The sequence below is a fragment of the Aspergillus melleus genome (genome assembly GCF_016097325.1).
Source record: "Aspergillus melleus strain CBS 546.65 chromosome Unknown contig5, whole genome shotgun sequence".
Lineage (NCBI taxonomy): Eukaryota > Fungi > Ascomycota > Eurotiomycetes > Eurotiales > Aspergillaceae > Aspergillus > Aspergillus melleus.
Window position 1 is genome coordinate 492,497 of NW_025763374.1, and position 15,215 is coordinate 507,711.

The following is a 15,215-nucleotide window of genomic DNA, read 5'->3' on the forward strand; positions in this document are numbered from 1 at the left end:
GATCTAAATCATTTCTAGTATCCCAATATTGTGGAAGGAGAGATTCAGTATGTGATCCACCAACTTTCGATATTCGAGTGACTTCCAGCTTCCTACTAAAACATAATCTTTTTTTCGAAGGGGCACGAAACCTCATCCATCAAAGAAGGACAAGACCGACGATAAGGACGTTATCACGGTTGGGTATTACACTAAAAAAGGAACGAGATACCTGTCCATTCATGCACACAGTGATGGAACTTGGAAAGAGTTCTTTTCACGTGCAGGAAGATCCGCATGTGGACCTGAATCAAAGGAAAGCGCTCAATCTAACGAGAATTCTCAGTCGGAAGAGCAATCCTGATTCATCAGAGATGGCCAGATGCTGTGATACTGAGCATTTGTGATTTTCATTTTTGGGCGAAGTGTCGCAAAGTGGCCCCGCATAGTTTTTTTTTCGGATTATTTGTCTTTTGAGTCTTTTGATGCTCGAGTTTACAGTGACCGATTAGCTAAACCAACTTTGAAATTATTTTATCCTAACTTAATATGAACACAACTGAGCCGAATGTATAAAGAAAGAGTAGGTTTTGTTGGGATACCCATTTTGACTATCCGGTTTCACCGCAACTTGACGTTTTTGGCGATCACTCCGTCTGGGTTGATGCGCATTCTAGTCATGGGCCGGTTTTTGCTTGACACAATTTTCATCGACACTCACAGAATGGGTTTGTGCAGACCGTATGTTGAATGAACAACTGTGACGGACACAGAATGCCCCTTCTTCGCTTGTGCCGGTATTAGCACGCTGAGCGACTTGAGATGTATTGTTTGCTCTTGGGTGACCTTCGTCGGGCGGCCATTCCGGAGGCAAAACCACAAGCGGCAAGTCACAGGTCCGCCGATTACAGAGTACACAAAACTGCCCTTAATGCTTGTATTGAAACTGATGGCTACGGAGGATGTTGTATACAGCGAAAGGTCGACAGGCGCGAACCAAGAAATATCCCGACACCATAGCCTCTCTCATTCGCGTCTCCTCGGTTTCTCAGACCGAGAGTTGGACTTGTTGCGTAATCTGGTAGAATAGTGGACTTGAAGGGATAACATATTTCGGCCGGGGAAGTAAGCCGTAATCTCAGACCATGACATTGCCTCTCTTTCCTTCAGCCGCACCAGCAGCGCATTCTCGTCCGACGTGTACGGTCTTTGTTTCCCTGGAATATCCGCCGTATGGGGTCGAGACAGCATCGGCCTAGGGTCGGGTACGAAAGTAAAGTAATATGCTGGTTTCAGACCGGAATTAGAATCGACCGTAAGGAGAGCACTCCCGCGGACACCCTGGATAGCACCGGAACAATGGCATGAAACGGGAATGGAAGCGTCCGGAGGATCAGAAAGAGGCCTGGTTGAAGCTCTCCGCTTCTTCTTCGTCTGACCTGGTCGTTCTGTGTCATAGAAGGTTGTGTTCCGATCTTGGTGGCTGTCGGTGTCTCGGGCTGAGCGAAGTCGCTTTTTGCACACCGCCGCAGCGGCCCTTGTGCTTGTCCGGATGGCTCCTCGCTTCCATGGTGGTGGCGGTATAACCACAGCTATTGACGGATAGCGCGCCCGGCTATCGGAACTAGGCATCGTTCGAGCACCAGAACATTCTGGAGTAGAGTACACAGTTGGCGGAGGGGACGAGCCAGATGGGCCGGACTTGTCTTCAGCAGTGCCGGCAACTCTAGCTGGCTCTGGAGCATCGTTTGCCCGGGGGCATGGATCCTCACCTAGGCCAGATGTCTGACTGGGCTCTGTATCCTTTTCACAGTCGCCAGGGTGCATACTGCCAGAGGAGCAGGGGCCTGTGATAGACAATTTCCGCTTGGCTGATTCTTGTTCGGAATTGCCCACTGCAGATTGGTTGCTAACGGCATTATTCGCTTGTTCGGGTGCGGGTGTTGGCGCGGTCACACAGGGCACGCAGGAGAGTCGGGAAGTCTCCATTTCCTTTGTATCAGGAACCGTGTCTGCAAAGGTAAAGTCAGACAGTGAAACGTTGGTGGCCAGCTTCCATCGAATGTTGTGCCAACTTACCAGGTAAGCCATTTTCTCGCATACCAGGATGAATGCAGTCAAGATGGTTTGCCTCTGCAGGACATGAGTCTGGTGTCGCGGAGACTTTCGATAGCACTGGCTCTGAGAAAGCCAACGTGGATCTTTCACCATCTACCAGAATGTCACGGGCAGTTGGCATGATTGTTGTCACTGCGGGTTCGACATCTTCCGTCATTGGAGGCTGAGTGGCACCATATACATTATCGATCTCGACGTCAAAAACGTTCCATTCATGAGTTGCACTGGTCAGCGGCGGTGCCTGTCCTAGAGGTGCCTCAAACGGCCTTGGAAAAAAGCCGAACCCAGCGGGAAAAGAATCCTGGAAGTTTCGGGGAGCTTGAGATGAAGCATGACCGGGGATCGCTTCTTTCGCACTGGTAGATGATGGCGGCTGGCGACTTGGGCCATGGTAGAATTCGATTTGATCAAGATCCACCCTCATTTCCCAGAAAGGTAGTTAGACAGAGCGGAGGTAAATTGTAACAGAAAGCAATTTTGGAAGGAGGTTAGCCAGCCTTTATAACACTCAGGCACCGCCAGAGCATTACCGGCTGGGAATCATGCAGTATATCGGCTTGCGGACCCCGTACGACCGAGAACAGCGATGCCACTGCCTAGTTGATCCTACTCCCTGCTTGCGTTGGGTGATCGCTTGGGGATGTTCCGGGCGAATTTAGCCGAACCGCCTCGTCGAAGGGCGCCTTGGGTTCGTAGCACCCACTGTACAAGGGTACGGTGCCTCTTTCTTCATTTTGTAACGTTGCAGCCTTCCAAACACCTCAGCTGACAATTGAAGGATCGGGGAAAAGATTGGCAAGGAAAATCCCTCAATACGAGCAGTAGTCTACAGTCCACCGGTCACGCAAACCGATCAGGCAAGCCAACAATTTCGTGGATGGTTGAGATGCCTCAGCTCAGCGGCCAGAGCTGCTTGAGGCATTTTTGCGGTTGGCCAGTAAGCCAAAGCGGGTCGGGTGAGTGATTCGCTTGTGGCTCTCAATCGGGGGTCGGTTGAACTGGCAAAGTGACCAAAGTGACAGTGTTGGGGTGCTGCGTGGCATTCGCGAACCGAAGTCAGGGACGGACAAAGAGTGGCCAATGGCCCAAAGTTGCTATTCAGATGCCCAATTATTAAGCAGCCCGAAGGTGACGTGTACACCGGTTGAAACAGCGGCCGTCCACAGCGTACAGTGTGAGGAATGCATCCAGCCATACAGGGCTGGGAAGCGAAGGACGATCCAGGTGACTCGAATGACCAGACTGCCCCCTAATTTCCGCGAGTGGGGAAGCAGGCTGTGCCCCAGGGCGCAGAATTTTCAGCTGGCAGGGGGCCGCGTCAGCCGACCGGGGAATGGAGCTGGCGAAGCAAAGAAATGGGGAGGGGGGAGAGCGTGGGAAAGAAGAGAGTGACCGTTGAGCGACGCACCGCGGCTTTATATAGATGGCGGACGTCGTGCGACGGGCGGTGGGCGACGGCAGATCCCGATCGGGGCTAGCTGGGGGCGCCAAACCCGGTACGGACGGGCTAAGCCCCATACGGACGGGCGCGATGCCGGATTATAACTAAAGATATAGCTAAACTATTTCTATAGCGAGTCTATTCATGGATAAGTCTTCCGGATATAATAGTTTTAAATAAAGAAAGATAATTTATTTTTAAATTCTAGATAGAACTTTATAAAATCTTAAAGATTAAATTAAAGCTATCCTCCGAATATTTGTTACGACACCAATACCAGTCACTTAAGTGAGGGCGGCTATGCTAGGCAGAACATCGGGCAAACGACAACCAACCAAGCCCCGCAGCAAAGAGATGCCCGCTGCTCACCCTAGTGCTCAGTGAGCACGCCCTGAGCACTAGGCCAAGAACGGCAAGGACACAGAAATCACGGTACATATGCACTTATGCGTACTTGGGCTTCTATGCACTCCACACGTGACCAGGATGGTAGCACGATCGCGCGATAACACGATCGTAGGATAGCACGCTAGCTACCATGCTACCAAGCTACCAGGCTACCGGTGCTACCAGCTGCAGGATCAAGAGATATAAGGACACTCATTACCATGTACTTAGGATAGTTCTTGTTTAGTTCTTCGCGTTCAATCTTATCACTGTCTTTGATAACTACCAAGAGTTACACTGCTAGTGCGATTCGTCCACACTCTATCACAGGAAGATATACGTATCGACCTGGCCTTACTTCTACCTTAGCTGTTAACGGATCTTTGGACCATCAAGTTAGTTTACCGGAACCCAGGTTCGGTTCCCAGGCACACCTATTCGGATACTCAAGAGCAACGGTGCTCTTCAGATAAGTATTGCCCGTTCCCAGGATCAGTTGGACTGATCACCAGAGGCCTGAACTACATCCTAGCAGTCAGCACAGCTTAGGCGGATCCTAGGGTTTGACAATATTATCCTTAGTTTAATAGAAGAATAGAGATAGTTAACTAATATATTATATAATAACTAAAATCCTTTATAAACTACTACTAAAATAACTAGCTAAAATTATTACTTATAATAGATTTTACAGCTACGGTATTACTACATAAATCTATAAATATATCTCTATTCTTCTAATAGTTTAGATCTTTTTAGAAGATATAAAATAAGATAGTAAGTTTCGGTCTAACTATTATCTATTATACGGGATATGGAATAACTAATATTTAATAAAATATAATTAGCGATCTTGTTCTCGTCTAGATTTAATATTATAGTAGTAACTAGTAAGTTATTTTTTCGGAGTTTTTCTTTAATTAGAATTTCTTTAAGAGCAGAAATTGGTTGGTACTTGGACATGCGCTGCGGTTGTATAGATATGGATGGGGTAAATGAGCTTCATCGGCTCCCGGCCCATGACATGCAAGCTCATTGGTCAAGCAGAGGCATGAACGGCGACTGGGTGGGGCACCTTCCCGAAAAAGTCTAGGACCTTCCTTGTTCCCGCTCTCCCGCGGCAACGGGCTGGACAAACACTACCCATCATTACACCACTGCATTCATTTATCATGGCACACCATCCAAACCTCAGAACTATTGCTTCATTCTGTCCTTTTTCTTCACTATCATACTACTCACGCGCATCAGACGCATCACTACGCTCGCTGTCAAGTCGCCGTTCTTGGAAGCCTTTGCTTGGATCATTGAGTCATCTTGGCTTCGCTTCCTTTTTTTCAACAACAATGTTGCATCCTGAAGATGCAATAGGCTATCGCTTCCAGTGGATTGATGGTGCCGAGGTCTCTCGAAAAGTACAGACCTGGTGGTTATCATCCCGTACTGATTGGAGATACACTCCACAAGAGATACCGCATTGTGGACAAATTGGGCTTTGGAGGCTATTCAACCGTTTGGCTTGCCCAGGACACTTATCTGAAAAAATATGTGGCTGTCAAAGTCGGCATAGCAAACTCAATAACACATGAGACTGATGTCCTACGGGCACTCTCTGCGTCCTTCCCGGCGCACTCTCCCATACACCCAGGACACGATTCCATACCCTACCCTCTCGATGAATTTCAGCTGGAAGGCCCCAACGGAACACATCCGTGCTACACAATGAGTCTTGCACGGTGCAACCTCAGAGAAGTGTCTTTTAGTCGTCTGTTTTCTCGGGAAGTTGCGCGGGCGCTGTCAGGTGGCCTCGCTCTGGCTATTGCGTATATGCACTCGCGTGGTTACGTTCATGGAGGTTTGTAATTATGATGCTGGAGCATGTTTTTCCCAATTGACCAAGTGAACTCTAGATTTACACCTTCGCAACGTCTTGGTCAAAATGCCCTCAACTTTTGATCATCTTTCGGTCGAGCAACTATATGAGGAGTTTGGAGAGCCTGAGGCAGTTCCTATTCAGCAGATTGATGGAAAACCGCTTCCTCCGAATGTCCCAGTGCATGCGGTTATACCACTTAACCTCGGGAAAGATGCGGCAGAATTTGCACTTTCTGATGCACGTGTGCTTTTGAGCGACTTTGGCGAGGCATTCTCACCCAATTTGGAAGGCCGTTGTGGAAAGGATTGTCACACGCCGCTGGCAACGCGACCGCCTGAAAGCAGATTTCAACCTCATAATCACCTCTCATTCTCGGCAGATATTTGGAGTTTGGCCACAACAATCTGGGAGATACTGGGCATGAAGGCCATTTTCAGCAGCGACTTTGTCACTGCGAATGAATTAGTGTCCCAGCAAATCGATGTGTTGGGACCTTTGCCTAATATTTGGTGGGAAAGCTGGGTAGAGCGAAGCCAATTTCTTGATGACGATGGATGCCCTAAAGAGAGCCGGTATGTTTGGCCATCAATTGATGAGTCGTTTGAAGATGGTGTGCAAAAGTATCGAAGGAATCTTGGTTTCGGTGAATTTGAAACAGATGAAACTGCTGCCATCCTAGATTTGATGCGTCGAATGTTGTCATTCAGACCAGAGGAACGACCAACTGCCGAAGAAGTCCTTCAGTCAGAGTGGATGGTCAAATGGGTGATGCCTGATTTTGAACGGAGCTTGCAGATGAATTAGGGAAATTCATATGATGTGTTTGTAAGGTTGCAGATATCTAGAATATCACGTGAATTAATACAGTATATCAACAACTCCGTTCCTAATAAGACGCTGCGCGGATGGCCCTTGCGATGAATATCTACACTGGTTATCGACCAGCTTTCATCCTGTTGGCTATTCGATAAGTGGCGATGGGACCGTTGTATGAATTTCACAGTCGCAGCCTGGGATTGGCCGTAGATGTAGTAATGACCGACGGCAGGGGCGTGTGGGGTATTTTGCCATTGGCCTATGTCACCGAGCCGTGCTTTGGAATCTTCGACTGGGTGTGGAGAGACTGGAGAGAATGACGATAACGACATATGGGCGCCGCGGTATTGGCGACCAGGCAACCGAGAGCCGTTCTGTAACTTGGGGGTGGTGCAATGTAACCTTAATTGGGGCGCATGGAGTGGAGCAGATCGTGTCGAGGGCATACTGGGAGTTCGCGATCTGATCCATGAAGTTGAGTACCGTGGTTAAGTGAGGTCCATCCAAACCGTGGCCTATAATTATCATCAAGATAACAAATTGTCCTGTTGAGCTCTATTCAAAGCGAACTCTGATTTGCTAAACAGCGTCCAGGTATTTCCGAATTTTGCAAAAAGGCGGCTTGTTTATTTTCCGCGTCATGGACACTTCGAAGACTAACAAGTAAATGCAGGAAGAGAATATTCGTCTATTATTCTAAGAGCCTTGATTTCCTTGTTCGATTTGTAAATTTCACGGCAAAGTCCTTGTGTCAGTTCCATCTTGGCGGTGGTTTCACCTCCCCAACCCATTACGATCATATGGCGGATTTGTCCAGCGCCATGAAAAAAGTATATTTTTGCCAGATCTATCGTTCCCAAAAATACAGGCACGGCAGATGCTTGCGCTTTGCGCAAGACCTGATACACCTGCGCTTCGCGACAGACTTCCTTCCATAACCCCGAGGTGGTGGTACCTTTGCCGACAGCCGTGTAACCGTATGTCGAGCAAGTCAATTTGAACGGGGCACCATAGGAACCGCAACAACCGAAAGGAATGCAACGGTCGATATTGTCGTCCAATTGGCTTTTCAATGAAGTGATTAAATCTCCAACTGAGATAGGATGGTGGTTCAGATCTTTCCGACTCGCACGATGATAGCTCACATTTGGACAGAGCTCGTCAAAGGGCTGCCCACTCTATAGACCGAATAAACATCGCTGCGTACAAAATTGTACAGCACGGCGTCAAGAATGATCTTCTTGGTCACTTTTCGACTCCTGTTGTCGATTCGATCGCCGCGAGGAAGGCGAAAGCGTGACTTGACTGATTTTCCGCTTGTGGCCAGCGGTTTTATTTGTGTCAGAGCCGGATGAGTTAGGTGACTGCGAGCATGGTCGAGTCTCCCAAGGCGCACAATTGCTTTATTGACGCGTCAAAATTGTAAAATGAATACAAAGTACGCGGTTCGGGAAGAAAGTGGCCGCTCGGTGTCCGATTACGTAAACTAGCGCCAACACATAAGCGAATCCCACGAAGCGAATCCCACGAAGCGAATCATTTCGACTTCAGCGACGACGAGATCTTTTCATCAAACACCACGACAAGCAACTTCAGTGACTAAAACCTGCTGAAATCTAACTACTAAAGCGAAATGGCAGGCACAATTAGCATGTATGACCTTGTCATAGTTGGTCACGGCGTGGCCGGTCTAGCCGCCGCAGTATCGGCGGCGGAACTCGCTCCAGCAGCTCAGATTGCCGTGCTAGAGCGCGCGCCTGAGGATGCCAGCGGGGGCAACACGCGTTATAGCCCGGCCAACATGCGCATGCGATCTGTTAATGAGATATCGCCTGGTTTCATGGATGATATGATGACCATCAGTGGCGTAGACGGCGACCGCGCCTATTTCGAAAAGTTGGCCGACCAGGCACCGCAGGCCGTCCAGTGGCTCGAGAGACAAGGTGTGCAATTTCATGCCATGGACTATTTCTTGAAGTCGTGGCCAAATAGGATTCAGCCCGTCGGCAAAGGTGCCGCCATAATCGAAGCGCTGCAGCGATCTGCCAGGGTAAAAGGCATCCAGCTGGTGTACGAATGCCGCGCCAAGCAACTGCACCTTGGGAAAGAAGGGGCCACCATCGAGGCGGCAGACGGGCGGCGATTCATTGCCAAATCCGTTGTTCTCGCCAGCGGTGGATTTCAAGGTAATCCAGACCTCCTGCATACCTATTTCGGGACCGGTGCGGAGTCTCTACGACCGATATCTCCAGGCACGCGGTGGAACACAGGTGATGGGATCCAAATGGCGCTGAATAACGGAGCTGCGGTAAATGGAAATTGGAATGGCATGCATAGCGAAATAATTGATCCGCGCAGCGATATGCCTGCACCGCTCGTGCTCGTCTATCCTTATGGTATTGTGGTGAATTGCAACGGAAAGCGATTCGTTGATGAGGGCGCAGGGCTCGTCCATGACACCTGGGAACAACTTTCACGAACTATCCACTTTGATGCTCCGGGCCAGTCAGCCTGGGTAGTTTGCGATTCAAGACTCTCTGAGGTGGAAGGCTATGAAGCGGCCATTCGCACCGACATCCCGCCTCTTACAGCGGACACAGTATCTGGCCTAGCAGTCCAGATGAAGGTGCCGGAACAGGCGCTCTTAGATACAATCTCAAGCTACAACGCAGCTTGTGACACAGACGTATCCCGTTTTTCTGCTGGCCGTCTTGATGGCCTTGCAACTGGGCTTAGCTTGGAACCTCCAAAGTCGAACTGGGCCCGCCCGCTCAACGCTCCGCCGTATTTAGCTTTTCCTTTAGCCGCTGCTATTGTATACACTTTTGGTGGACTTGCGACTGACACAGAAACGCGAGTATTAACCCAGCAAGGCGCCATTCCTAACCTCTACGCCGCAGGTGAGGTTACCGGCCATTTCCACGACACCGCGCCAAATGCTGTTGCTGTTTTACGCGCGCTCGTCTTTGGGCGCATTGCTGGGCTCAATGCAATGAGCTCGAAGTAGATGGTGGGTTTAGTAGGCAGTGGAGATGTATGCATTAAGCAATCTTTCAACTTAGCATAACCTCATAGCTGGCTTGTGTGAACCCCTTGTCGAGCTCTGAAACACACGAGATTGTGAAATTCTAGACATACAGTTTGAGTTTCCAGGTACAACCAAGACATTCTCAGGAACAATTAGTGATTTTCCATCTTATTCGTTGCACGTTCTGGTTCGAATACTATTGTACAGTTTAGGGTGTTTGACTGACGGCAAAGCGAATTGTACGTGAAAGCTATTATTCGATGAAAAACGTCACTGCGTGAATGTGGACAATCGGTTGGAATGACCGAGGCGCAGGGAAACAAATCACGAGGGTCACCACAGGCAAAGGACGCGTCTAGGCTGGCACATATAAATGCGCCACCTCCATCCAGTTCACTCCTTTGTGCCGTTTTTCTTCAGTCTACGTTTCTCTCCATACCACGAGAAGCGAAGGGGTCATTTAGGTGCTAAAAACTCACCTGACTGGAAGAGAGTATTTCCCGCTCCAGGTACCCAATTATCCTGTTAGACAGAAAGCCCACACTCGCTGGCCTTGGAGTATCCGTAATCTACGCGAAACCGTGATTTGCTGATATAAGTCGATTAGATCGAACGTCGGATCTGGTCACCTTTAAGCTACCGCTTCCTCCTTCCAATCACTTTGACGCACAAAAGTTGACCAGATTACCAAGCTCTTTCTGCAGACGGAGAAGAGGCGGAGGCAGACATTGTCTCGCTCGATGAGCGGGATAATGTCCGACATGGGACTGAGTAGACTGCCTAGCACAATAGCCGGAGCTCTACAGGCCCGTCTATAACCAGGTGCAGCTGGCATCAGGGGGAACACCGAATTTGTTCCCATATTTGCATGAGCTAGATGTTCCTATTTCGTTGATAATGGCAAACTGATTCTCGCTATCGTGATCGAATTTTGTGTGATGTCACGAATGATAAAAAAGCTGATTCAATGTGATGCTTCAGAAACAACGTAATGGAGTGTCATGTACTAGTCCAAAATATCGCAATAAGAGCCCCACCGCTTGACAATCTGGAGCAAGGAAACCCACAGAACTTTCTCAGTTGAGCTACCAGACATACAGTACATTCATCTACATGTCTCTCTTTCCCAAACTCTCAAAATTCCTGATTGGATTCTGGTGCTAACTTCAAGTATTTGTAGATCACATGACTAACATCAACCTCTGTGAAAGCATGTGTGATTGCTCTATACTTGCATTGAAACAGCTGACTGCGGGAGAGTCTCGATAGGCACACACCAAAAAACATCCCGAGAGCATAGCCTGTCATACGCGTCTCCTCGGTTTTCCAGACCGAGAGCTGGCCTTGTTGCGTAATTTGGTTGAATAGTGAACTTGGAGTGATGACACATTTCGGCCTGGGAAGTGAGCCGCAATCTCAGACCATGGCATTGCCTCCCTTTCTTTTAGCCGTACTAGCAGCGCATTCTCGTCCGACGAATACGGTTTTTGTTTTCCTGCAGTATCCGTCGTGCGGGGTTGAGATAATATCGGACTAGGATCGGGTACGAAAGTAAAGTAATAAGCTGGCTTGAGGCCAGAATTAGATTCGACCGTGAGGAGCGCACTCCCGCGGATACCCTGGATACTACCAGAACAATGGCATGAAACGGGAATGGAATGGTCCGAGGGGCTAGAAGATGGCCTAATTGAAGATTTCCGTTTCTTCCTTTTCTGACTCGGTTGTTCTGTCCCATAGGTTGCGTTCCCATCTTGGTGGCTGCCGGTACCTCGACCAGAACGGAGTCGCTTGTTGCATACTGCTGCAGCGGCCCTTGTGCTTCTCCTGGCGGCCCCTTGTTTCCAGGACGGTGGCGGTACAACAACAGCTATCGACGGGTAGCGCACCGGGCTACCAGAACTCAGCGTCGTTCGAGCACCAGAAAATTCTGCAGCAGAGCGCACAGTTGGTGGAGGGGACGAGCCAGATGGGCCTGACTTGTCCTCAGCAGTGCCAGAATCTCTAGTCCGCTCAGGAGTATCGTTTACCCTAGGGCATGGGTCTCCATCTAGTTCAGATGTCTGACTTGGTTCTGTTTCCTTTTTGCAGTGCCCAGGGTGCATATTGTTTGAGTAAGAAGGGCCCGTGATAGACAGCTTCGGCTTGGCTGATTCTTCTTGGGAATCATCCACCGCAAATAGGTTGCTAAAGGTAGTGCTCGCTTGTTCGGATGCAGGCACGGGCGCAGTCGCACAGGGTACGCACGAGAGTCGAGAAGCCTCGGTTTCTTTGGTATCAGGAACTGCATTGAGAAAAAAAAGTCAGATAATGAGAGGAAGACTCTCGACTTTCATCAAGTGTTGCGCCAACATACCCGGTGAGTCATTTTCCCGTATATCAGGAGGAATGCGCTCAAGGTGGTCTGCCCTTGCAGGACATGGGACTGGTGTTGTGGAGTCTCTCAATAGCACTGGCTCTGCCAGCGCGGAACTTCCATCATGTAACAGAACATCATTGGTAGATGGCATATTCGTTCTCACTGCGGGATTGACATCTTTCAGTACTTGAGGCCGAGTGGGGCCGTACAAATTATCGATCTCGACATCAAATATGTTCCACTCATAATTTGAAACGGTCAACGGTGGTGCCTGTCCTAGAGGTGCCTTGTTCGGTCTTGGACAGAAACCGAATCCAGGGGGAGAGTAATGCTGGGAATTGCGGGGAGCATGAGCTGCAGCATGGCCGGAGGGGACCTTTTTCGCACTGGTAGATAGCCGCTGGAGACTTGCGCCATGGTAGAACTCGATTTGATCGAGATTCACCTTCATTTCCCAGAAAGAGGTGACACACAGTGGATGTAGATAACGACAGATAAAACAGCCTCAAATCAGGGCGCGGCGGTAGCTGGTTTGGTATGTTCACGTCCGGCCTGAATCATATCGAAAGAATAGAAAGAAAAAGGTCAGTCCTCCTTTTTAACACTTACGAGCCGCCGGAGCATTACCGGCTGGAAATCATGCGGATATCGGCTTGCAGACCTGACACAGCCGAAAACTGCGACGCCCCTTCCTGCTTGATTCTATTCCCTGCTTACCTCGGGGGAGAGTGTTCCGGGCGAATTTGGCCGAATTACCTCGTCAAAGGGCGCCTTGGGCTCGTAGTAACGCTGCAGCCTTCAAAAACATCTCAGCTGACAGTGAAATGATCGGGAAAAGATTGACAGGAAAAATCCTTCGATACGAGCGGCAGCATACAGGTCACCAATCACGCAAGCCACCGATTCCACAGATGATTAGGCTACTTCAGTTCAGCACCGGAGCGCGTTGAGGCATTTTTGCGGTTGGTCAGTAGGCCAAAGAGGATCCAGTGATTGGCTTCCTTGTGAAACACCGTCGGCGGTCCGTTGGATTGGCAAAGTGACCGCGTTGGGGCGCTGCGTCGCATTCGCGAACCGAGGCCATGGCAAAGAGTTCCCAATGGTCCCACGTTGCTATGTCCAAATATCAAGTGACTCAAAGCTTTTCAGTATAACGATCGGATTAGAGACAGACCACAGTATCGAGTGTGAAATAAGGGTTGCATCGAGCCACACAGAATGGGGGGGAAATGCCGATGGATGGCTCGCATCGCCAGACCGAATCCTTTTCGTTTTCGCGAGCGGAGAAGCGGGCCTTGGTCGAGGCGCAGTTTTCAGCCGGCAGGGGGCCGCGTCAGCCGACCAGGGAATGGTGCTGGCGACACGGGATGGAGGGGGAGGGTGTGGGAAAGAAGAGAGACGTCGTTGAGCGACGCACCGCGGGTTTATATAGATGCTGGAAGTCGCGCGACGGGCGGTGGGCGACGGCAGATCCCGGTCGGGGCTAGCGTCACGGACCAAACCCGATACGGATGCGCTAAACTTCATACGGAGGGCACCATACCAGACGTAGCGACGGGAGGCGCGGCGCTAAACCCGAAGGAGGGGGCGGCCGAATCGGGCGGCGAGCCAGCAAATCGCAATTCTACTTTTTTAATTGTTTTAATATGTAATCTTTCTTATTTGTTAAAAATTTGTCAAAATCCTTTGAACATATCGCATTCATAATAAACGCGTAAAAGTGTTTGCAGCCATTTTTAGATATTATTAAATAACTATGATTATTTCGATGGTTCATAAAAGAAATAAAATGTCTAACGAATACAAACAAAATGTTAGAACTGAAATCTTTCGTCAATTAAAAAATAGATTTATTCATCAAAACCTTAGAACCGCGGGCCTGCATAATGTAAGAAATGTTTTAGGACAGACAGCCCTTCGCAAAGCAACGAAGTGAATTAAAGATAAATGTGCGATTTTTAAAATCGATTTAAGAATTGTGCATGGATAATCAGCGGTTATCCAACATGATCTAATAATGTGTTAAAAAAACAATATAGATTGTTAATTGTTTTATATGATTATCAATTGTGCAATTAAATAAAGTCATTTAAATCACAATAAAATAAAGAAAATTGTTCACAAAATAAAGCGAGATCGGTGTTATTAGATCTATAATGAATAAATTAAAAATACAAATAAAGGAAAGATCAATAATTTCAATTTCATTTCTATTATTTATTAAAATTAAAATCGTTTTGAACCATTTCTAGAACTGGATCAACACAATTAGATGTTGATCACAATTGAACTGATCTTTCAAATCTAATATTAACAAAGATAAAAAATAATGATTTTTTTTTAGATCAGATCTCTGATCACGACTTTGATCAAAGATTTTTTTTTTGATTTAGAAATTTGATTTTGATTATCAAAATCTGTTGTAATAACAATCTCGTTCATAAAATAATGAATGTTAAAAAAAAGATAGCAAAAATCAATCGCACAATAATTTAAATCATAATAATTCCAACAGTGATCAATTCGATTTAAAACACTTTTATCTTTAATAATAAATTTTTTAAAATTACGCTACGGCTCGAACCATTCTTCAATTTAATCATTTAGTTTAATATTCGAAAAAACAAAGCGAAAACGGCAATTAATTTCTGTAGAAAAATCCGAAATCAAATTAAAAGTGACAATGTTTTTCAAAAATGTTGTGATGTCAGATTGAGATCTAAATGAAATGCTAATATTATTCAAATTATTAGATTTGTTGTCAGAAATAGACAAAACATTGTTATAAACTTTATCAAAAATAAAATTGATTTTTTTATTGTCGCATTTTTTACATCGAATCATTTCCAGAATTTTAATTATAAAATGAAAAGTCTCATGACTGAAGATCTTACTGATATACGGCAAAAAAGTATATTGAAATTTAATCACATGATTTTTTTCGGGAGTTTCGGTATAAATTCAAAGAGATAGAAAACACTGATAATAGATAATTATTGATTCGTTCTTATCTTGTTTAACAATTGTTAATTTTCTCTTTATTTTTCTTTTTAAGAAATGAATGTCCAAATACATTTCGAATTTCTTTATGAAAGTCGGATAGATCATATTTTTCATATATGTGGTATATTGGCTCATAATCTTGAAAATGTTCTTAAACATATATTTTAAAATGTATAAGATCTTGAAAGAAGTATTCGAATAAAAAGCATTA

The 15,215-nt window shown here is 47.1% G+C and overlaps 3 protein-coding genes across 3 annotated transcripts; 2 read left to right on the plus strand and 1 right to left on the minus strand.

Annotated features, from left to right (window-relative positions):
* Positions 1-1,005: 1,005 nt before the first annotated feature.
* On the minus strand, positions 1,006-2,521 carry LDX57_008677 (uncharacterized protein; the record flags this gene model as incomplete). Its single annotated transcript, XM_046090399.1, has 2 exons — positions 1,006-1,991; positions 2,059-2,521. 2 exons carry the CDS (start codon positions 2,519-2,521, stop codon positions 1,006-1,008), a joined length of 1,449 nt encoding a protein of 482 aa, XP_045946374.1.
* A 3,126-nt stretch (positions 2,522-5,647) lies between these two features.
* Positions 5,648-6,605, plus strand: LDX57_008678 (uncharacterized protein; the record flags this gene model as incomplete). The annotated part of the gene is made up of 2 exons (XM_046090400.1): positions 5,648-5,780; positions 5,836-6,605. The coding sequence occupies 2 exons, from the start codon at positions 5,648-5,650 to the stop codon at positions 6,603-6,605; spliced, it is 903 nt and encodes a 300-aa protein (XP_045946375.1).
* A 1,663-nt stretch (positions 6,606-8,268) lies between these two features.
* LDX57_008679 (uncharacterized protein) lies at positions 8,269-9,624 on the plus strand (the record flags this gene model as incomplete). The annotated part of the gene is made up of 1 exon (XM_046090401.1): positions 8,269-9,624. One exon carries the CDS (start codon positions 8,269-8,271, stop codon positions 9,622-9,624), a length of 1,356 nt encoding a protein of 451 aa, XP_045946376.1.
* Positions 9,625-15,215: the final 5,591 nt, after the last annotated feature.